Source organism: Amblyomma mixtum, chromosome 8 (assembly GCF_055824585.1).
Source record: "Amblyomma mixtum isolate Tamu chromosome 8, ASM5582458v1, whole genome shotgun sequence".
Classification (NCBI taxonomy): Eukaryota; Metazoa; Arthropoda; class Arachnida; order Ixodida; family Ixodidae; genus Amblyomma; species Amblyomma mixtum.
In genome coordinates this window covers 22,241,897-22,265,227 of record NC_143019.1, presented here as the reverse complement: position 1 = coordinate 22,265,227, position 23,331 = coordinate 22,241,897, and the positions used below count along the sequence as shown (strand labels likewise).

At 47.5% G+C, this 23,331-nt stretch overlaps 1 protein-coding gene across 1 annotated transcript; it reads left to right on the top strand.

Moving 5' to 3' along the window:
- The first annotated feature begins 1,887 nt into the window (after nt 1-1,887).
- Nucleotides 1,888-14,343, top strand: LOC149331679 (uncharacterized). Its single transcript, XM_089555549.1, has 5 exons — nt 1,888-2,095; nt 9,040-9,243; nt 10,345-10,476; nt 11,272-11,521; nt 12,111-14,343. Exons 2-5 carry the CDS (start codon nt 9,046-9,048, stop codon nt 12,845-12,847), a joined length of 1,317 nt encoding a protein of 438 aa, XP_089411675.1. The 5' UTR covers nt 1,888-2,095; nt 9,040-9,045; the 3' UTR covers nt 12,848-14,343.
- The last annotated feature ends 8,988 nt before the right edge of the window (nt 14,344-23,331 follow it).

Here is a 23,331-nt window from a genome sequence, read left to right as displayed (position 1 = left end):
ACGTTCACAATGTTAGACACGAGGATAAGTGCTTCCGAGTTCCGACCAAACAGTCCAACGACTGACGTACGCATTTAAGTGAAGCACCGCCTCCACGTATACGAGCAACTTCATTTCTCACGGCTCAGTCTGGCGAGTATGTCTTGCTTCTTCAAATACAGACTAGACTACGTAAACCTCGCACGACTATTTTCGCTACCCGGCGCTCCTATAGAACTAACAACAAAAGTTGCGTCGCGTTTAAACGAAAGTTCGCCACTAAGAAGCACATGCAGAAAGAAAAGAAGACGCCCAAATGTAAAAAAAAAAAACAAAGGCGAAGCGGAATGCACGAAGCAAGGGCAAAGTCCTGAAACAGGCAAACACGCACGCAAAGAAAGAAAAACGATATATCCGCAGTAGGTCTGGGGAGCGCAACCTTTTTATCACGAGGCCTTATCGCAGGAAGACAAGGAGGAAAGGTGCTCCCCCACGTTCCAGCGTCCGACTGAGAGAAAAGAAAGGAAATTACGGTAACACGCAAGCGGCGAAAGGTGGCGTTTTGGCGGAAACCTCAAGAAGACACCGTATTTCCTCGAACATAGGCCCCCTTGTGTTTTCTTTTGCGAAAAGTATCGCTCATTCGAAAAAGTTCGAAAAGGTTCATTCGAAAAGGTCGTTTTGTTCAAATTCCAATACGGTCTTCGTCTTCTAGAAAGGTGCAACTCCTCTCGTACTCCTCTATTTTGGCCACTCCAGAAATCGGATTCGAATTCAGCCGGCCGGTGTCCGAGTAAATTCGCTAGCTTCGCGAATATAGCCGAAAGAGAGAATATATTGGTCACATATATTTACGTGTACCGCAGGTGTAAGACTGCACACAGTATTTCCGCGATTGTAAGGCAAATACACCTCTGAGCAGACCTCACAAAGACCTAACGTAGAATTCACATAGGCCTCACTTAGACCTCACGTAGACCTCAGGTAGACATCACGTAGCATTCTCATAGACCTCACCTAGACCTCATGTAGACCTTATTTTATTTCAGTATACTGCAAGCCAGAGTTGGCCCAAGCAGGAGGGGCATGCAACTAAAAAAAAATTCTATAGCAGCATCAGCTACAACACCGCACACAGGACACAAATCCACACAGGACACAAATCCAGAGTCATCAAACAAAGATATTAGGAGCCATACAATAAGTTCACCAGCTCCTTCTCAAAATACTTAGATTTACATAGACCCGAAGGAAGACTATTCCACTCCGCGACAGTATTCGAAAAAAAAAAAACTGTTCTTAAACCCGCTAGTTCGTGCAAAAATTGGCGCTAATGACTGCTCGTGTACATGTCGTGTTCTCCTAGTGCTCGCCAGCTTCACACAATCAGAAACATCTGCCTTCAGATTTTCAGACATGTAATTATGAAGCAGTACTTTCACGTAGACTTCACGTAGACCTCACGTAGACATCGCGCTGAACTCCCACAGACCTCACTTAGACATCACCTATACCTCAAAAGCAAGTAGGCCTCAGATGAAGACCTCCAATGATCGTATTCGAGTAAATACGGCAAATTCACAACAGTGAGGCTCACGGGAGGCGAAAGTGAGCGTATCAGAGTAAATATACACATGTCACGCAAAGAGGCAAGGGCGGAAGGGAAAAAAAGGAGGAGGAGAGAGCAAAGGGGAAGGGTGATGGGATCGTTCGTATGACGCTTTATTCCTGAGGCGAGGTCGTAAAGGTGGCGCGAACTTTGGACGTTTGACGAGGACATCCGCGGCCTATATGGCGGGCTGTGACGCGTGCCGCCCGGCGCAATCCACCTTTGTGCGTGCCGCGCGTTACTGCGCTCCGGACGCCAGCCCCGCCCTCTCGGGGCAGGATGTTGGCCGGGCAACGACGTCACCGAGAGGTGTCAAGAGGGAAGCACCACCGTGGATATCGGCACATTCGCGTCCTTCCCAAACACGCACGCACCGAACGTATACGACAGCAGCGACCCCCGTCACCGCGCCTCAGTTTTGTTGGTCTATATCAGCAGTGTTTTTACGCCTCGGTTAGCTGCCGTTGAGAGGTTGGACTCGCAGGAAGAGCGGTGCTGTCGTGTGAGGTGAGCCTCTTGCTTTTTGCCAAGCGGAGAATATCTGCTTTCGACCCCCGACCATCAGTCACTTCTTCGTTTAAGCTTTACCAAAATGAGGCTCAATTCATGAATCCACTCCATCATGCTAAGTTGCATTCGAAACTTGGCCCGTATGAGTACGCACAACTTAATATTAGCATTGTGAATAACACAAGCGCTACAAACACAGACGCAAAGGGTAACAGAGCGCTGTGTTCGCCCTTGTGGCTGTGTTTGTAGCGCATGTGTTATTCGTAATGAATGTTTACTAACTTGCTGAGTTACCTGCCTTGATGCTATTAATATGAGCCCGGGCGAGCGAAATATCATGCGAACTATAGAAGCTGGAGATGTATCAGTATGTAACCTATTTTAATTCATTAAGCTCATGTGATCTAGGGTCGTACAGATAAGCAGGCGTGGTGTGTTTGACCCTTCAACCGGGATTCAAATAGCCTGTACGGTGCAACACTAGACATGGTCAATGCCAAGACGAGTATCCATGTGCTTTATTTGGATGTACTAACCTTCGTTCTGAATTCCCAATTTAACTCGCGTCTGCCTTGTAAGAGGCAACAAATTTAAACTCCTCTTCTGGCTGATGCTTCAAGAGTTTCGCTTTTCCAAGCCCCATACCGAGGCCGGGGGGGGGGGGGGGGGGGGGGGGGGGGGGGGGGGGGGGCTTTTTGAAAAGTTGCCATGTTTCTTAGTCCTATAAGAATGAGGAGTACACACCCACGGCATCCGGGAGGTGACCACCAACAGTACCTGTCTCAACGAAGCAGCGTAAACGTTGCCAGTTCCTGCCATATTGAGTGAACGCCGTATACATTCCAATTGCAATCTTTCCCAATCGTGCATGTAAAGCTCATTCGCATTTTTTTTTCCTACCTGTGAGCGCTAAATCCAATTCCACCATTTTCCCGACTCTCACAAAAGAGGAAATTCAGCGCCTGCTGCCAGCAGTTTTTGGTCGAACCGCACAGCATGTTATCTAAAGCGATTTTCCCTGCATCGTCATTAGAGGATCCTAAATCACTTTCAGCCTTTTCACGGGGAGCAGGGCACCGCCCGTAATGACTCTAATGCCCATACAAGGCTGCCATAGGCGGCAAGTTTCGCTCACTCTCTCCCCCACCACTCTTTCTCTCTCTCTCTCTCTCTCTCTCTACCTTAGCGAAATGGTCTCCCAGTAGCTTTACGGCAAAACCATGGAACGGCGTCTACCTTCCGCACAGAGAGGACCAGATAAATAAAACAACGTAAGCGAAGCATTCAAGCAAAGCTCTCGAAAACTGCCAGATGTAAGCTGCCGAGGAGCATTACGGTGATCGATGATTACTGACGAGTCAGTGACCCCTTTATAGAAGCCCTTGCTTGGAACCTGGCATATTATGTATTCGCTAGCACGTACAGTGCTTCACGCGCCGATCGGAATGAGCTCAGAGCCACGTAGGTGGTCTCAAAAGTGCAGCACTTGGAAGTATTTTGTATTCCCTGTTGGCCGCGCGATGTATTTCATGCATTCCTCGCTGTTGCAGTGGTATTAAGACGGCTAACATGCGTACGTGTTGTTGCCAGTTAATATGGCTTTTGTACAAAGCTGCGCTGTCTGTAACCTCTGCGAAGCGAAAGGCGACTGCGATTTTCTCAAGTTGCACTTCATGTACTTTTTCTGCAGCTTTTTCCGTCTGTAATTTTTATTTCAAGGCAGAAATATGTGAAACGCTACAGCGAAGACAGGTCACAATGGTCTTAGCGAAAAATAAATGGTTGTCTGTTCGGTTTTTGCGGTCAGAAACGACATTATCTTTCGAGGACGTCACAGTGAGAAAGTTGTCTCACATTAAGGCCAGTCTTTGCTAGCTGCATTACAGAGGTGCTTATAATTAGTCTCCCACTGCATTCACTATAAAATTACTTGAGTACTTTGAAAAGTGCAGCGTTTGCACTAAATAAGTCAAACTTGAGAGGATAGTATGCAGGAGCAAGTTTCTCCCAACTTTGTAACAGACTCTGTAGTCCTGTACACACATGGGCACTCATATGGACTATTGTAATAAAAGTGTGCATCTTAAAGCCTGTATATCGCCTTGCGTACAACGCCTGTGAGGGAATTGTAAAGTCCTGAATTGATACCCCGTTTCCAAATAGTTTTCGTTCTCTACAGCGCAAGTAGCAAATTACGCATCACCGCAGTATGCCTAACTGATCGCTTGTAGAAATAGTTATGCAGTTCTTACGGCTGATCTCGACTGTCAGTGAGGAGCAACTTAAACATGTTTATACGCGCCCTTAATTTTCAGTAATCTTAACGTGTGCCAAAGTACGCTACCAGTCTATGTGCTCAGGGTCAACTAAGCTCGGCGGCTATGCAGCATTTATTACGTATTCGGAGACGATTTGTTATCCGACGCGATGCATGCAATTAAAAAGCGGTGCAGTTTGGTCGTGCGAACAATCGATATATAGCGCGTGAAGTGTTTGCCGTGAATCAAAGAGTACTAAGCAGTAAGGCTAAAACTAAGGTTGAGGCCCGGCATAGAGAACTACGCCATTCGATAGATAGCACTGGAAGTGGTACACATTGCACATTAGAGCATATAGGTATCGGCTGTCTGTGCATCTAATGAAAGCGAGTGGCTATAAAGACGACCCCGATAGTAGACGCAGGGACAGGGCAATTTTGACCAGGGAGACCGCTGGAACGGGACCGAGACCTCTTTCTCACGCCGGGCTGAAAACACGGAGGAGAAATGCGGATCGCACGCGTCCGTCTCTCACAATCTTTCCGAAACAAGAAAAAAAAACAACAATAGAAGATAATACAAGATGGCATGACAAGGCAGAGCAAACTAACAAAAGCCAGCGGAAAAAGCTGCCGCTATAGAGCGCCGGACCACACATCCTATACACGTGAAACAGTGTGGGACGAATCCGGATGGGTGCGTGAATCCGTGTGCGCATGCGCGCCTGCGTTGCGCTGTGGATTTCTTTATCTCCCCCCCCCCCCCCCCTCTTTCTCTCTCTCTCTCTCTTTCTACGCTGCGGTTGTTGTTGTCGCTCGTTCTTTCCTCCATACCTTTAGTCCTGCTTCTTTTCTCTTTTTTTACTTGATGTGTTTTACATGACAATTGAGCCCGATGACGCGTCGTCCGAGAACCAGCAGAGCGTGCCAGTTAGTTGTTCCGCGGTCTCATTTGTGTCGGGTTACGACAAGTGGCGAGCCGGTGTTGGATAACGCTCTCAAAGTAAAAAAAAAAGTAATAAAAGCGGGTGTGTATGTACACGGCGCATAAAAGCAGTTTAAATACGGAAGGTAAGAGCAGCGCACACCGAAATAGAAACATCCACAGCCGTGCGGAGAGATGAGGGGTACTGAAAGAGAGAGAGAGAGAAAGAGAGAGAGAGAAAAGTTATGGTAAAAAAAATGGAAAGGGAAGGTTCGCCCCGTGAAAGGAAAACTTATGCAGCGATGCGAGTACGTGGTGAAAGTTGGCAAAAGAAAAAAAGGGAATGTTTCCGTTACTTCCTAGAGTTGTGTGGCCGTGACGGGCGTTGAACCAGTCATTCACTCGGCTTCTAAATTTAATTTACCCGCTGCGTTGCCAGAGAAAGATTTAATGTAAGCCGGTTGTCACGGTAGCCGTCGAAACGAAAGGAGCCGTGTTTGCGTCAGTGTTCGAAGTGACGTCACGGGCCCCATTTTGCGGTACAGCGCGCGGCTTCAGCTATGCACGTAATGCATACTTATGCACGTAATGCATAATAAAAAATCCGCCATTGGGACATCGGTGTATGCTGAATATACAAAGGCGCCTTGCTCGTGACGTCACCGACGTTAGCTACGCGCAGCTTCTACAGTGCGCACCGAAGCATGTGATAACAAGCGGGTTAAATAAGCCTACAACAGAATTTCATCGAGTTCCTGGCCCACCACTGGCCGCTATGGCATCGGTGCGAGCCGTCTATAGTGAACACCTTCAGTTATTAGCAAATAATGGAGAATGAAGTGGTTAGACATGAGCCGTAGGTTCGGTTCTGACTGTTTATTCCTACAACCAGATGATCTGAACCCAAGGACGCCAAAAGTAGGAACACAGAAGCCTGTGTAGTTCCCTTACTTGATCGTGTGTGCAAGTGGTCTGTGAGCCCGAATGAGTGACCCCTACTAACCACATATAAAGTCAAAAGGAACACGCCTAATGCTCGTGAGGCATCTGACGCGCCAAGCTCTTAACCCTAGGCCTAACAGCGAATGACACGCAGTTAAACCTGCCCTGAGACGAGCATGTAAATCAGGTGCGCACGGTATCGTCTAGTGTCAGTAATGGTTTACGTTTCATATACACTCCGCGTCCATTAGAGAAACGGAAGAACCCCATAATTCTCCTGCCAGGATATCCGTCACTTCTCGTAGTTTTAATGTTGATCCGTTATTATGTAATCCCAGCAAGCAGGTAAAAGCTCCGGGGCCTCGCTCCACTTAACCTGTCGTCTCCTATCCTTAAGTTTATTTACGTAAACACTCCTGGGCGTAAACAGGGACCGGTTTTAACTTTCACCCGACCTCTCAACATGAAAGCAGTTTCACTTTTCGTGATGCGACTGCATTCCGTCATTGCGTGGGAGCTCGCATCAAGCGTCAAATCTGGGTTCAACGAACACGAAACCACGCGGTTTGACGCTGCCGGAGGAACGAACACGAATACCCCGCGGCTAACTTGTACAACCGAACATGCGCCCTGCGCGGTCTCTAACGTCGTCGCCGCATACTAATCGCTGCCGGGGGCATGAACAGCAATGCACTGCTAGGAAACGCCGTCGTTATATAGATATGCGATCCAAAGGAAGATTCTGATGAGTTCTCACCACCTAGAGGGAGAAAGGCGCGCACTGAATACCATTAATCTAATCAGGGCGTCGTTCCCTTCGTGGCCACAGTCGAAGAAACGCGGGATCCCGAAACGAAATGTAGAGAGATAACGTGGTAGGGAGTGTCATTGCGAGTGCGACGCCACCCAGCGAGTCATTTGACTAAATGCAGAGGCGGAAGCTCTTTGACGTTCACAGAACCATTCGGATGCATTCGGCAGACACTCATCGCAAGTACACAAGCCTCTCGCGTACACACACCATACATAACGACTCAAAGACTCCACTAGGCTTTCGCGTCGCGCCTACATATCTACACGCTCGCATCTTCTAGAGCTCATCTATTTCCTAGGCTGCACGCCTGGAAGCGCGTGCGCAAAAACACAAACAAACAAACAAAAATCATGCGGGCGAAAGCGATTGGGGGGTGGCGGATTCGTCGCCCGAGGGGTACCCGACCATGATTGACCAAAGATAAACATCCTCCCGCGGCGTCGCCGCAGCGATGTACACCTAACGAGCGCCACTATACGCGAATCGTCAGCGCGCATTAGAGTAAAGCCTCAGTGATCAGTGGCTGCAGCGGTCGTAGTCATGGCCGTTCAAGTTCAAGCGCAACGCTTCTCTTGCTTGCTCCCGGTCTATTCGTCACGCGGAAGGAACGGTGTACGAGAAAGACCCCGCGGGGGAGGGGGGGGGGGGGGGGCTCTACTCACGCACGAACGTACACGCCAAATACAGCGGCCGCGCAGATTACGCTCGTCACGCCCACAGAGAACTACGCGCGCTGCTCATACGTAATGCACGCACGGAACGGAACGCTCGTAATTCGTGTAGCGCGGAGCATAATTGCATCCGATCTCCGCACGGCGGCCTATTAGTAGACGAAACACACGCGAGTGTTCGCTTATTGCTTGTGCGTGAACATGCGAAGGTTGCAAGACAAAAAGAGAAAGCGCGAGAAGTCACGTGATAGAACGCGGAAGAAGAAGAAGAAGCGATTGCGAGGCAGGGGAAGATTATAAGCATAGCCTGGGACACCGAAAACGAGTGTGTCCCTGCCAGAGGAACAGCATAGCGCGGACATTCGGATTGGAAGCGGCCGACGGGCAACGCGCTGTAATGGTGACGAATGGAGCAGCATCATCGCGCACGGCCTAAAGGAGTGAGGGGCGATCAAATTACTCGCTCGGAGGAGCCGTCCAAAGATAAAAAAAAGAGAATTTGTGCGCATGTAAGGGCTCCGTGAGATGATGATGATGATGATGCGCATACTATCCACGCTGGACCGGTTTCCGGGGCGACCCTTTTACATTGTCAACCCTCTCCTCTCCTTCCCTGGTCCTCTCTCCCTTATACGTCGTTATGTCCACTTGCGGTCGATGCTCGGTTGTGCAGCATATAATTGGGAGCGCTCATCTCCCGGTCGCTACTCGTGCAAGTTCAATGGCTTCCAGCGCTCATCATTACACGTATATGCCTGCCGATGGCCGTGAAAGAGGGGGTCCTGTTTTGCCTTCCGGTTGAAGTGGCGAAAAATCGGCCCCGAGGCCGGTCGTGAGTCCAGGACAGACATGTGTGCCTAAGTTGGCTTTTGCTGCTAAATCAACTATGACTACAGCGTATCTAGCAGCATTACGGACAAAACTGTCTAGGCCGCTCGCTGAGCGATCTAGGCGCACAGATGATAGGTCTGCCAGCGGCCATCTTATTTCACTTCCACGAATTAGCGCCTTTGAGTCCGACTTTCTCCTTCACCTGTGAGGTCTAGAGTCTCCGGCTGCTGTCGGCTTTGGTTGCCGCTTGCGGAGACTTTTGTTCCGGTAATGTTGTACGCACCAATGAAAAAAGTTATATCTCTGAACAATATATGTTTGATTGCTAATTCCAATGAAATGCAAACACGAATACTTACATGTATTTCAGCGATACCACTGATGTTTGTTGTAACGTATATGGGGTGCAATCAAAATACCAGGACAGCCGGTATACCAGGGCAAGCACACCTGCGGACCTGTCTCAAATTTTTCTCCTTTTCTCTCGCCTTGCATTCGCAGAGTACAATGGCACAGTCATCGTCGTGGAGGTTGAGCCTGCCGGGTCTCGCCTTGGCGCTCCTGGCCTGTCTCGCCTGGAACGCCAGTCCAGCGGAGGGTCACGGGAGGCTCATGGAGCCGCCTTCCAGGTCTTCCATGTGGAGGTTCGGCTTCAAAACGCCGCCAAACTACAACGACAACGAACTCTTCTGCGGAGGCTACTCGGTAAGAATACACTGACGCGTTTCCTCTGTCACTTAGGACAGGGTGTACTTGCAAAAGACGTCTGATGAGTAGCGGAGTCGCCTGGAATGCAAGAGCATTGGCAGAATCCCTGTACTGACAGGAGAGGGTCAGAATGAGAAAAGGCTATGGGAGGCAGACAGCCGGGCCAAGGGAGTGAGAGTGGTCGTTCCAGCATGTGGATTACGCTTATTACAAACTGCGGCGGATTGGATTAGTCGGTGAATCATAATAAGGGATGACCAGCGCGAGCTGAACCAGGCACAAGTGATCTAGCATCCCTGTTCTCGCGCCATGTTCCTGCAGCGCTGGGCACCCTTATTACTAATAACACAGTTCTGCAGCACTCTCAGAAGGAAGTTGAAACTAGCTTTGTTTATGATCATGACGACGACTAATTCAGTTTATGACTGGGAAAAATTTACGCAGCCCTTTCAATGCGCACTTGAGTATATCCTGTTGGCGTCTCTGAAGCACCCCTGTGATCTCCTAAAATCATGATACTGTCAGTATGACAACAATAAAATGATAAAGCATAGCTAGGAAGGCAGTGCAAATTGTAGAAGCTGCTGAATCAATATTCTTGAAACTGGAGACAAACATGGAAAAAAGTGGCAAGAGCTCGTCTGCGTCGGTTTATGACAGCGCTCTGTAAATTTCTTCGAGCCCTGTGGTGCCTCTTCAAGAACGTTGTATGTACAGTCGGGGACAAAAGTCTCCGGACCACGTGTTCCTCAAACGAAGCTTGTAGCTCTACTATCAGACAGCGGCTGGAGAGCGCACTTGTGGAGATGAAAGAACAATAATTTAACTTTTACGTCCACAAGTGTGGTCTCCAGCCGCCGACTAATAGCAGAGCTATCGGCTTCGTTGGAGGAACACGTGGTCCGGAGACTTTTGTCCCCGACTGTACACTATAGCTCAAGGTGCAATCCATTTTTTTTGTGCCAGTCTACAGCGCGCCTAGAATGCATGCACATAACGGCATCGGGGTTCTCACGTAAACTTAATCGCTTCTTTTGCCGGACATGGGTAAGAAGGGTAAGAAGTGTTTTCTACATTTCGTTTTTTGCCTTTCCCCAGGTGCACTGGCAGCGAAACGGCGGCAAATGCGGTGTCTGTGGAGACCCGTGGCATCAACCGCAGCCACGTAACAACGAGGCCGGTGGCAAGTACGCCAAGGGCATCATCGTACGGCGCTACAAGAGGGGAGATGTACGTAGCTGCTTGATTTGAACTCAGAACACCGCGACGTTTTCAACGCAGCTATAGACATTTCAATCAGGCGAGAGAGATCTCGAAACTTTTCCTGTCTGGCTTCACTGCCGCTTGTACTGTGCCAGAGGCAGGCGCACACAACGGTCCAGCGGGTCCAGCGAGTAATGAGGCGACGCCTAGGAGGCCTTTATTAGAATGCTCAATGAAGCATTATGTGAAACCTATGTGGCATGGTAACTGATCACACACACACACACGCACAAAAACACCATGATGTCGCTGATCAGAAAAACGGTAACAGAGAAATTAAACTGAAGACGCGATTGTAAAAAGAAAAAAGCTGTCGTACTTTCCACCGTACCGCTGACAACGGATATATAGTGATAGTTTTGCGGTCCTCCACAAGAGGACACCGCCTCCCAGGCCTGTTTACAACCCTGCAATATTGTTTCAACGAAATCTGAGCTGTTTCAGCTATCAGCCTCTAGCTTTATGCGCTATTGACGGTTATTGAGAGAAAAGAGACGGATAAAATACCATAATGCGATACTCAAAAAGTCAACAAGCGAAGATAAAGCCTCAGGTGCTTGCCAACGTTTCGACAAGAGGGCTTCACTTGTCGAAGGACTTGTCGAAACGTTGGCAAGTACCATGAAACTATCCCCTCTCTTGTTCACTTTTTTTAGCGTCAAGAAACCATCTGTCACCCTCTCTTCTACCATGTACTCCATAGTGCGATACTGCTGGAGATTCAATGACCTATTCTTTGCCTTCAATTTCGTCGCCTCGCAGGTGATGAAGGCTTCAGTGCAGCTGACCGCCAACCACCGGGGCTACTTCGAGTTCCGGCTGTGTCCCGTGAACAACCCCAAGGTGGCGGCCACCGACGAATGCATGGCCCAGCACCCGCTGACCATGGCCGACGACCCGACCGGAAGCACGCGCTACATGATCGACGGCCGCCGCGACTTCAACCTGAGGCTCAAGCTGCCCGACGACATGACCTGCAGCCAGTGCGTCTTCCAGTGGACATACACCGCAGGTACGAATGCCCTTCGTCTAATGACCCCACTGCAGAGATAACAGAGTTTATATTAGACATATCCATCTGGCAATCGGCTTGCCGTTTTCAATTAAACTGAGAAGTTTATAAATGATAGTATACAGAGTATACAAGTTTACATTCGAAGCTTACCCTAATACAAAAAAGTCTGTACAGATAGACGAGCCACAGATAAGTTCCCTGATGAATGGTTTGTTGCAAGCCATTGCAAATTATTTCTCCGAGAGTACAATGCGTAAATAACGCTTGCCACATCGACTGCTTGTAAGCTTGTCAAGAAAGATTTTCACCATGCTGCTAAAAAAGTGACTCGGCCTTTCCGCTCAGCTAACCGATTTATGCAGTTTTTTCAGTTATGAGAAAAGAAAGGCACAGTCACTGTGAGGCTAAATTTAATTTGTAGTGCTTACATAGTGTATAGAAAGCTCGAGACAAGGAATAAGAATAACCTAACATATACGCCACGCGGAAGTTGATGAGGACACTGCGGCGTGCCCAGGAGTGATGATGATGATGATGACCTCAGGAGTGGAGAAAAGCTTGTAACTTTTCTTTTCTTCTCCAATAGGCAACAACTGGGGTCGCTGCGCAAACGGATCCAGCGCCGTAGGCTGTGGTCCTCAGGAGACTTTCCGAGGCTGCGCCGACATCGCCATCAAGGACGACCTCGTGGAGGGAGAGGGCGGAGAAGGTGGATTCGACGTCGGCGCCGGTGAGGTTCCTGCCGAGCCTCGTCCACCAGTCACGAAGCGGCCCGCAACACCCCAGGTGCCCTGGTGGGTCAAGGGTGGCCCCAAGGTTCCCGTCACCCCCAAGAAGCAACCGCCACACGGAGGCTACCCCTGGAAGACTGCTCCCCCCCGCCGCCCGTACCACGAGGTCGAAGGAACCACCAAGCCAGCTCCCGGACCCATCGATCCCAGGCCAGTGTACCCCAGCAAACCAGAGTACGAAGGAGGATCCGATGATGGAGGCCACGGTCACCACGGTGGACATGATGGTGCCGCTACCCAGGGCTACCCCGAGGAAGTACCCGAGAAGACGACGACTGAGTTCCCGCGGACCATGCACCCCAAGAGGTACTCGCCGAAGCACAAGTGGACAGCCGCGCCACCGAAGGAGACCAAGACCAAGCCGCCCTTCGTCAAGGGAGGAGGTCCAGCCTACAAGCCCAGCGGCGCCAAGGAAGTCATCGGAGGATGCAAGGGCGTGGGCTTGTGGAAGCGGGTCCCAGGACTGGACAAGTGGTGTTGGGACAACTGCCACAGGGGATACTGCCCACCCAGCCACTGCACCTGCCACTGACGCTCTGTGGGACAGCAGTTATAGTTTAGAGTTTCCTTTTATTTCTGTTTATTTCTTGTTAACGATGTCTTTCCCACCGCTCGACCCTTTCCCGCTGCTTATAGCACTCCGCCAGCCATTCTTCCTCATCGACACTGTCACCATCGAACGCTTAGATGCAAGTCGTCTTCATGCACTCACACGGTGACTTACGAGGTCACCGTTCTTCTATTTATGTACACCACATCGCGCGAGAAGTTAGGCTGTCTACTTGTGAGATGATGCAAGTTTAGACTTGTGAGTGAATGCGTAGGCTTATTTATTGTCCAAGTGGTGAGACTGTACTTCATGTCAGGAAGGGATTAGCGCACTTACAGATGACTTTACTGGCATCGTAGGTGTCCTAAAGGGCATTCTTATTTAAATTTCCTGAGCTCGGTCGCGAGGTGCTATCGGGCATACTTCGGCACTGGTGCCCGCTTGGAATGTATGTATGCCGACAACGCAGGAGTGCTTGTTACCAGCGCATGAGTTTGCCGAATTACAAACACATCGTTACTACCTTGACGTCTTTCTCAGTCTCGAGCCCGCGTATCACAGCGTCACATTAGCGGCACCAGAGTAAGGCAAAATGACATGGGCATAGACGTGTAGAATCACTACTTAACCTGTCGTACGAGATCAGAGAAAAAAAAATATTAAAGGGTGTGCATTTGTGACGCGAATAAAATTCTGGTGTGGCATCGGTGATGACAATACATATTACCAAACTGAAATGCAGCGGAGCTGGATTGAGCAAAAGAAAAAGCAAACTAAACTAGCCTTGTTGCAGGTTCGACAAGTTTTCGCTTTGTGTATTTATTCATATGCGTGATAATTCTAGAAAAAAAGACAAACAAAAATACAAAAAGAGGAATCAGAAAGCCTGCACTCTCGCTGCGCGAGACGGCTTTGGATTGCAGTGCCAAGTTAACGCTGCGCGTGAGCGTTGTGTGATGTTTGTACATACGGCTCTTATTTAATAGGGAGTTTTAGAGCAACGTAATTGCGCAATAATGTTGTGCGATGCATGCATTGTTACTTTAGGAACGAGGGATGACTAATGTATGCCCCTATTACATAGCACACTCAGTAATCGTGTACGTCACTGCGTTATTACGCAATAACGGTCCGCTAAAACTCCCTAATTTCAACGTATGCATACCTCGCATCCAAGCACATCCCGGTGCTGTTTTCTTCCTTTCAAGTTATGAATATTTAATTTCCGCGTTTTCACAAGCTTGCCTGCGATCACTTCGCACCTGTCCACCCTTCCCACCCGTCCTTGTACATCTTTTGCGCCCGTTGATCAAATGTGCCGTGTGTGTGGGAATTTCACGTGTGTCTATCTTATATAAATTATAAACGCAATCGCGTTCTTTTCTTGTTATTGTTGTTGATTTTTGTCTCGCTTCGCACTGAACCGATGTGTGATGCGACGGTGAAATAAAAGTGCGCCAGCACATGTCACACACGAATCGTTTACTCGTGTCGAATTCTTGGCTTCACAGAACGCCAGTGTGCTGGACAATATCAGTGCACATTAAAGAAATTTAGGCTGGGTATAAATTATTCCGGAGCTGTCCACTACGCCGCCTCTTTCTCTCTTCCCTTTTTCGGCTGCCTTCTTTCACGGTCAATTTTACAACAGTGAGTTGTTAACTGAGAGTGGGTCAGTTTGTTCCTTTCTTCGTAAACAATCGTGAGGGGATACAATTGAGGACAGGAACTTGTGGAGGACACTTATAAGAAATAGTGGCCCAATATAAACTAGTGGAATCGGACGGAGGAGGAAGAAGACTATTCCTAGTTACGTATGTGCCATCCCCCGCCGTGGGTATGTGCCATTAAGCCTGAGGACATCATCATCATCATTTTGTATGTGCCATGTCACTAAGGCAACAACAACAGCAACAAATTTCAGAACTTTGTTAGTTATTTGTGGTTGTGGCGGACAATATCCAAGGTAATTTCATCGGTCCTAATTTCTACTACACTTCTTGCCACATCAGGACTCATAAATCCTTACTGTTGCGGGCATTCAAAATGGCGTGGACTTAAAGAAAGTGTCATTCGATTATTCTTAATTATTGCTTGCAATGGCAGGAGGAAGTCATATACATTGATGATAGCGCACTTTACATATCTGAACGGTCGTTAGCACCAAATCAACTTTTGTAACTATGATTCTGCGAAGTGGTTCCTCTTGTGAAAACGGTGATGCTGCTACTCTTAGCACGCATATGCTCACCTGCTGGCCAGGTAGAATTAATACCCAGATGGCTGGGAGCTGTAAGCTTTATGTGAGCCATGGAGAGGGCGCGTGCCCAACAATTCTGGACAAAAGCATTTTCGAACGCGAAATAGCTTGTGAACGCCATTTTTTTTTCATAAATTGTAAGGTTCCGCTATAACAATCAATATATCAGCAGATCTTCCGTCGAGAGGCCTGCATTTTTTTGCTATTAACGTTTTTTCTATCATCAAAAGCGTTCCCCATTGGTTTTCTATGGCAGTCTTAGTTGCTACCCAGGTCGCACCGAACATTAGAATAGTGTCATAAAAATGTCATTCAAATTGCAGTAATGTTACAGGTTCCATTATATTGTAGCGTTAACGTAAAAAAAAATTAACATATACCATCGTAAGTTATATAGAAAACGGTATTTAATGCTCTAGCAAACACTGTTTTAATGTAGCCTTCTAAACGTAATTATAATGTTACACTCATAACTATAAAACATCACAAATATATTTCGGGCACTGAATAACAGGACTTTTGCTACTGTTTTTACAGTGAAGATGTTTTTCAACTAGCCGTGCTTTTCAACCACATCTCTTGTATAGTACTCGCCATAGGATTGCATGCACAGCCACATTATTTTGTGCGAAAAATTTGGTTATCACCTATTCACCACTGTCATAAGACATCTCTCAGTAACGGGTATATGAGCTTGACTCCACTATATCCGCTTGGAGGTGAGTGAATACGAGTTGCATATTGTGCTGCACAGCCCTCGTTGCTGGTTATTGCAAAGCGGCTTTAGTTGTATGCCGTCACAATTAGCAGGCCAGACATTTATGTTGCTGAGATGTTTTATTAATGTTCCGTGAAGGTAATTCTAACGTTTATATGTAACATGAAAAAAACGTTAAAAAAAAGGTAGATACGAGCGATGGGAACACTTTAAAAGATTTTGTTACAAATCGGAAGAATGGACTATTGCCTTCGAAATTTCCTTAACAGTTCTTTAAAATTTTCCAATATTAAAAATTTCTATCCAAGAATACTGGTCACGTTCAGTTTAGGAGAGTGCGCTATATGCGCAGAGAAGGAGCAGGGGTGAGCACGTTTCGCTGTCACATCGCCGCTAAGGAAGGAAGAAGGTGTGGAAGCGTTTATACATCTGCTCAAAGCGGCATCTAATGTTGAGATATTTCGTTAGCCATACTTACAGAAGCAGGCATTGCACTACACTCCCCTTCCCCTGCAAAGAGTCCCAAGTCTCTCTCCTTCCAAGAGTCTCTCTCCTTCTACTTGTCCATAAAGTTTCCCCCATCATCATTGCCATCGTCACCATCATCCTTATTTCAACGAGCAAAAAAAAAAAAATCGGCCAAATTTTCAGTGAGTAAAAACCAGAGTCCAAGCGCTTTAAACCCGGTGGTGCAATAACTGAGCAATATACGACCGCATCTAGATATTATAAGCCGTGCTGTCAACGGCATTAGATGATAAAACCTTTTTCCCCAAACATCTCGTGGGCATCTCCAAAACACCATGTCATGGAACAATGCTTGATCTTGGCAAGATATATTTTAGACGTACAAAGGACGTAGTCTATTCAGTGGGTGAACGACTCCGTTCTAACAGCCCAGCAAGAAGTGGGAATTGATAGGATTCCGTAGTGTAGATGCTATTTAGTTTTGATTTGAGATGTCATTAACAAAAAAAAAAGAAACGTGAAGTAAGTGTGAGTCCGGCCCCGCAAAGGCAGCGGCGCAAAAAACAGCAACCGTGGGCCATATCGTGGGCGACGGTTGAGTATTGTCATGGAGGAAGGAAAGAACTAAGGAGAGGCCCTGACGTTACTTTTTGTGAAGCCGCCCTGCAACCGGAAGCTACACCTCCCTCCTACACTCCTACACCTCCCTCCCCGAAAACACGCAACTAGACACAGACCGGCGCACAGGTGCGGTGAACCTTTTCCGACGCCAGGCGAAAAAAGACGACATTGCGCGCCGCTTATAGCTCAGTCAGCTCACCATCCTCCTCGGGCTACCGTACACCCGCCGTGTGGCCTTCGACACGCAGCTCAGCATCGCCGAGAGCGGCTTCATGTTTCTGTGCTGTTTGGTGAGGTGCGAAAGTTCGCTGATCAAAACAATCAACGCTTCTTCGCGTGTCGATGCGCGGTTCCGGAGTGCCACCTTTTCGCGAGATTCATTTCAATGCATCGATCGCTCCGCGTAACGACACCAAGCTTGACGAACAAAATATCAAATGAGCGGTTATTTGCTGCATTTAAAAGCAATCTTAGATGCGTGCGTAACCTCACGACGCCAGGCATGTAGACTTTAACACGCAAGGCCAAACACACCGAAAGCCCGTCCACCGCCACCGAGAAACACTCGGGCCCCTAGCAACAACGACGCTAACGACGCCGTACGCCGTTGCTAGTGGCCCGAGTTTTCTTAGCAACAACGACAACGTTGCTAGTGGCCCGACTTTTTAAGCCTAAATTTTGACGTCACTTCCGCCACATTCTTGCCAATGCATTGGGAATACCAACGGCCTCTCCATGAGTATTGTATTGTGGAGAGTGCTGCCACCTTCTATCGGCGATAGAAACCAGCAGAGCAGCTAGTTCCAATGAAGCGCTTCAGAGGACGCGCACAACGGCGTCAGCGCTGCCATCTCTTTATTATAGGGCGAGGGAGAAAAAGCCTAGTTTAAAATCAAAATAAAAGATGTCGACACTGTGCGCATTTGTGCTGCCATCTCTTGCGTTGCGTTCAAGTCAATATTTCTTTAGCTCTATTAATACTCGACAGGTGGTGCCTCAGCAAAACTTTTGGCGGTATTTAGGACGGTGGCATTGCCTCCCACACACACCACGAGGCCACGCAGCAGTCGTTTGCATATGGAACCTATTGAGTTGGCCACTATGATTAATAACAAATTTCTTCCCGATGCTGGTAATGGTTCTCGATTTTGCGGAGGAAGAAGGGTACCTACGAGGGGCGTTCAATAAAGATTTCCCCTGACCCACTTCCTGTGAACGGAGAGCAATGAAATTTTGCAGATTTATTGGTCCTTTTCTACATAGGTGCCACCCGGGGACGCACACTTCTCCCTTCTTTTTATGCAAGAATGAACGCCTCGCTTGTAGAAGTCGACCGGTTGCTCCAAAAGCGATGTTGTGACTTCAGAAATCAGAGTCTCATCATCTGGGAAATGCTTGCACTTCAAATATGACTTCATTATTGGAAAGAGGTGGAAGTACCATGGTGCGGGGTCGGGTGAATAAGGGAGATGTGGCAGAATTTCAAAGCCGCAGCAGCGTGCTTTCATCTGGGCAACATCTGAGTTGTGAACAGGGGCATTGTCTTGCAGAAGGCGGACACCTTTGGTGAGCATGCCACGTCTCCTGCTTTTGATGACCTTCCGCAATTTCCGCAGCAGCAAAACATAGTGTGCCCCAGTAATCGTGGCACCCTTTGCTAGGAAATCCATCAAGACTACTCCGTGCTGGTCCCAAAAGACTGTGAGCATGACCTTGCCCGCCAAGGGCTGGGCGTGGGCCTTCTTTGGAGGCGGTGAGTCCAAGTGCTTCCATTGCATCGACTGGACTTTAGCTTCCGGATCGTAGTGATGGACCCAGCTTTCATCCTGTGTAATCAGTCTGTTGAAAATGTGCTCCTGGTTTCCATGGCACATGATCAAAAGAGCCTGGGAGCATTCGACTAGATCCTGCTTTTGGAAAGGTGTGAGCAGCCGGGGAACCCACTAGCGGAAACCTCACGCATGTGAAGAAGGTCCTGAATTATTTTTTCCACGGACTAAACACTAATCTTGACATTTTGGGCTAGGTCTCGAACGGTTACGTGGCAATTTTTCAAAATGGCGGCCTCCACTTGTTGGATGGTGTGTTCATCGATAGCGGAATGGGTCGTCTTGCAATCGGAGCCGTTTCCGCCGAAGTCCGACAATATTTGAATTGACGATGCCAGTTATTCACTACATATATGATGGAGAATCCTCCCCATAAACCGTTTTTATCTCATCGAACGTCTCCCTTAGAGTGCGGCCTTTCAAGTACAGGAACTTGATGACTGTTCTGTATTCAACTGCATCCATTATCACACCTCACACCACGTCAGCACCTCTAAAAGAATGACCGTTATTAGTTCAGAGTTGCACATTGACACGTGACTTATAGTTACTTAAGTCATTACACAAGCGCAGTTTCAGCATCCTGCAATAAATAGAAGTGAGTCAGGGGAAATATTTATTGAACGCCCCTCGTACACCGCGGCTGAACGGCTAACCTACATGAATCCAGCTGAAGTCATGGCGAAGGCAGGGTCACTATCAATTATTACACAGGTAGAGAAGAAAGACCCCCCCGCCCCCCCCCCCCCCCCCCCCCTAAAAGGTTACCACTGCGTGACGCCAGATTCAGCGATAGCTGTTTTAGGTATTCTCATACCGCGATATATTAATGGTAAGTAATATGCGAGCGACATGCATATTGTGCACTTACAGACCGCCCTTTTATTTAGCAGATGTACCCTGTTTTAGAGCAGTACTTCTTTCCCAGTCCTTGATAGTCATGAAGGAAGCCTTGAGATCTGAGACCCGCCGTGATGGCTCTGGGGTTACAGCGATCGTCTCCTGAGCCGGAAGAAATAAAACACAAAATCATATCAATGGTTGCCTTCTTTTTTCGAAGCATATGTGAAGTAGCGTTTAGAGAACTTCAAGATCTGATTGTTGGTTGCGGTGACTCGCACTGCAAACCATGCAATTAGGAGGTGTCACGATTTAAGGAATAAAGCACAAAGTCACCAGGCTGTTTAACGTTATTTTCTATGGCAATCTGAGGGGTATGCAAAAGAATTTGTGAATCGAGTCATGCGCAGAACATCTTTCAACAAAAAAAAAGTGAAGCACCATCTGTATTCCTTATTGTACCACAAATGTATTTTGTTGTGGGAATGTATAAGTAAATGAAATTTTTCAAGATATAATGACAGGAAATAAATAACCCCTTCCGACCACTGCACATATTTCTTATTGTCCAGCGTTATGCACATTGGCTTCTTTACAACAAGACCAGTACTACTCTTAGAAAGTTTCGCTCCTTATCAGGTGCTCAAAACACTCCGCAAACATCTGCTCTCTGGATACTTCTCTTCATATTACGCGTAATCCTCTGGGTTTACGACACCCCTGCTGCTTTTTTATACTCATCAGGCAAGCGCGAGGCACGAGAATGTTTCTTCCGTCTATCCACAAGATTTCTCACAATCTGAAGAAAATCGGCCAGTGATCAGATTTTCGAGTAGTGTTTTTAGAACCACATAAACTTGAAAAGCTATGTAAGATGAATAACCGTGCTCTGCAAAGAAGCAAACTTGCAGCACTAACAGACGCCAGAAGAAATGTTAGGAGTGTGCGGAAGGGAATGTTTTATTCCCTGCCATTCTCCAGCAAAACGGAATTTTTCTTTCTTCTCGTTTTCAAGACCTTTAAGCGCAGTAATAAACCAGTGGGAGGAACTTCGATCGCTAACGTTTATGGGCGGAATATACGCATTGATTGGTTGGTGCATTTCAGATTTAAACATTGATAAATTTTGTTCGACACGTCGCGCGCAGAAATCATGATATATAAATTGCAACAATTCGGTTACCTCTTCATTAAAGCTTCGATGATCACCTTTGCCGCCATAAAGCGAGTTTTTGTGGATTTTACCTGCACGGGTTAGTTTAGTCTGCACTGGAATGTGCCGTGGGTTACATTGTGATTGCTGATTTTGTCAAGGTACGAGTGTGGAGGAACGCAATCTGGGTGGGTTAATTGCCAGTACATGATATAGGTTTGGTTTGGTTTATGGGGGTTTAACGTCCCAAAGCGACTAAGGCTATGGACGCCGTAGTGAAGGGCTCCGGAAATTTCGACCACCTGGGGTTCTTAAACGTGCACTGACATCGCACAGTACACGGGCCTCTAGCATTTCTCCTCCATCGAAATTAGAGCGCCGCGGCCGGGATCGAACCCGTGGCTTTCGGGTCAGCATCCGAGCGCCAAAACCACTGAGCCACCGCGGCGGCAGTACGAGATATAGATTTTAGCTCAATGGCAGGAATGCCTAGTTGATGAGTTAACGATATGAGGTCAAACTGCTTTAAGTACTATCCTCGGATGTGGTGGGAGCGAGGTCAGACCAAGTAAAACTGGGCAGGTCAAAATCACCGAATATAACGACTGGGGCATGAAAATGCCAAGATTTCACAGAGCGTCATGGAATTAAGCAATCGAACGAACTGTCGGAATCTGGTGGGCTTTATAGCGGCGTAAAATTTTAAAACTATATACGGCTTCAGAACTCTCCTGTCCAACCTGCTCATCGTTTTTCAGCCTGCGCAAGCCACCACAAGGCTGTTTACCCACCTCCAGCTTGCACCATGACCCATCTTCGCTCATCATTTATCCAAACAGTTCGTGAATGAAACAGCCTCCCACAAGCGCCGTTCTTTTATACGAGCCCGGATCATGTTATGAAAGCCATCGAATCATTGTTTTCTTAACGCCATTTTGTTTGCCCACCCCTCATGCAAAGCCTTCGCCTTATGGCCCTTGAAGTATGTGAAGTAAAGAGTTATTTTTTTTTAGAAAAGTAAGGCTCATTTGCCATGCAGCGCACCACTTAGAGAAGTTTGAGAAAGACTTGTTAACAAAGTCAAGATATATAGGCTATTGGACTCTATAGACAGCCCACAATAGTGATAGTACAGGAGTACGTTTGTTAATACACCAAGCGGCAGGTCATTGATGTCTAACAAGAATGGAAGTGTACCCAGAACGTATCCCTGTGGGGTGCCTAAAAAAACGCCACTGTGAGCGCTGGGAAAGAAAACTAGCTGTCCAGTTAACAAGAGCACGTTTTTTTTTTAGCTCAGAATTAATCTGGCTACTTCGTGGAGGTTTGAATACGGTACCGCCGCGGGCGCCGCGAAAATGCGGCTAGTGTAGAACTAATGCACTAGAACTAGTGGGATAGTGTATAAACACAGTGTAGAACCATATCGATACTGGAAAAGGCAGATCAAGAAGTAATCGTCTCATTGATAACTCAAGAGGCAGTGCCCTAATCTTTGAAGCTAGATCAGGGTGTCTTAGAACGCGCAGCTACAATAGAAATTTAACGTAGAAAATCTGTAGAAACTGTAGAAACAATGCAACGCCTCATACTCAAACGTGATGGTATCCATCTGGATGCCCATGCAGACACAGTCACTCTTCCTGAGGCCCTAGGGTTTAGGGATAACAATGGCCCAGACGAAGACAAGTCCCCTTGTCGAAACGTTGGCTCAAGCAACCTGAGGTTTTCCCCTCCCTTGTTCATTTTTGTGATCGCAAATGGTCAAGTAGATACATCTGCGGTGGAAGTTAGCAAAAAGTTATTGGAAGATTAGTGGCTCAAAACCAGAGAGATGACATAAGGGAAGAAGTAAAGGAAAACGTATTTAAAGAAAATGGCGAATTCTTACAACAATTTACAACACAGCTAAACAAAAAGAATGAAAAAAAGCCGACCATGGCGGCAAATGCCACCACCTAGTTTCAAAGGGGACGCATCTGTCTTCCATCCATCCAGCTATCCTATAAAGCGCCCTCTATGCGTATGCCGGTATACCAATCCGCCGCGTATGGTTAAGAATGCATGCAACTGCATGGAGTACAACGAATACAACGGAGTACAACGAATTTAAGATGCTGAAAAGATTTTCAACGTTGGCACGCTTTGAAAAGCGAGAAATTACCCGAGGCCTGGGAATTATCCAACGTGGAGAGAACTCGGAGGTGAAGTCTCCGTGCGCTGCCGGTCGCTATCCAAGCGAGTGTCATGCGAAGTGGAACCCTAAGAAAGCTTTATGTGGAACTAAGTTCAGGCTTGTGAGCACACGTATCTAAACAGTGATAAGAAGCGCAAAAAATAACAACTATGGTAACGCTTAAGACGCGTTAAAAATGAAATGCGATAGCATCATTTTGGAGATTCGTCGCAGGCTCTGTCACAAGTTCTGTGTGAGTTTGCTCCTGTTTCTTTGCGATTGTCTGTCTATCAAGAGCCATATTCGGATTGCTAGCTTGAGTACCAAGTATTAGCTATGCTGTGATGGTGCTGACATCATCATCATCATCAGCCTGACTACGCCCACCGCAGGGAAAAGGC

What these genes read in the sequence shown, in the direction of transcription:
- LOC149331679 (XM_089555549.1), top strand. Translation starts at nt 9,046, where the DNA reads ATGGCACAGTCATCGTCGTGGAGGTTGAGCCTGCCGGGTCTCGCCTTG. An exon ending in TCTTCTGCGGAGGCTACTCG is followed by an intron (nt 9,244 to 10,344) that starts GTAAGAATACAC and finishes GCCTTTCCCCAG; the next exon opens with GTGCACTGGCAGCGAAACGG. An exon ending in CCAGTGGACATACACCGCAG is followed by an intron (nt 11,522 to 12,110) that starts GTACGAATGCCC and finishes CTTCTCCAATAG; the next exon opens with GCAACAACTGGGGTCGCTGC.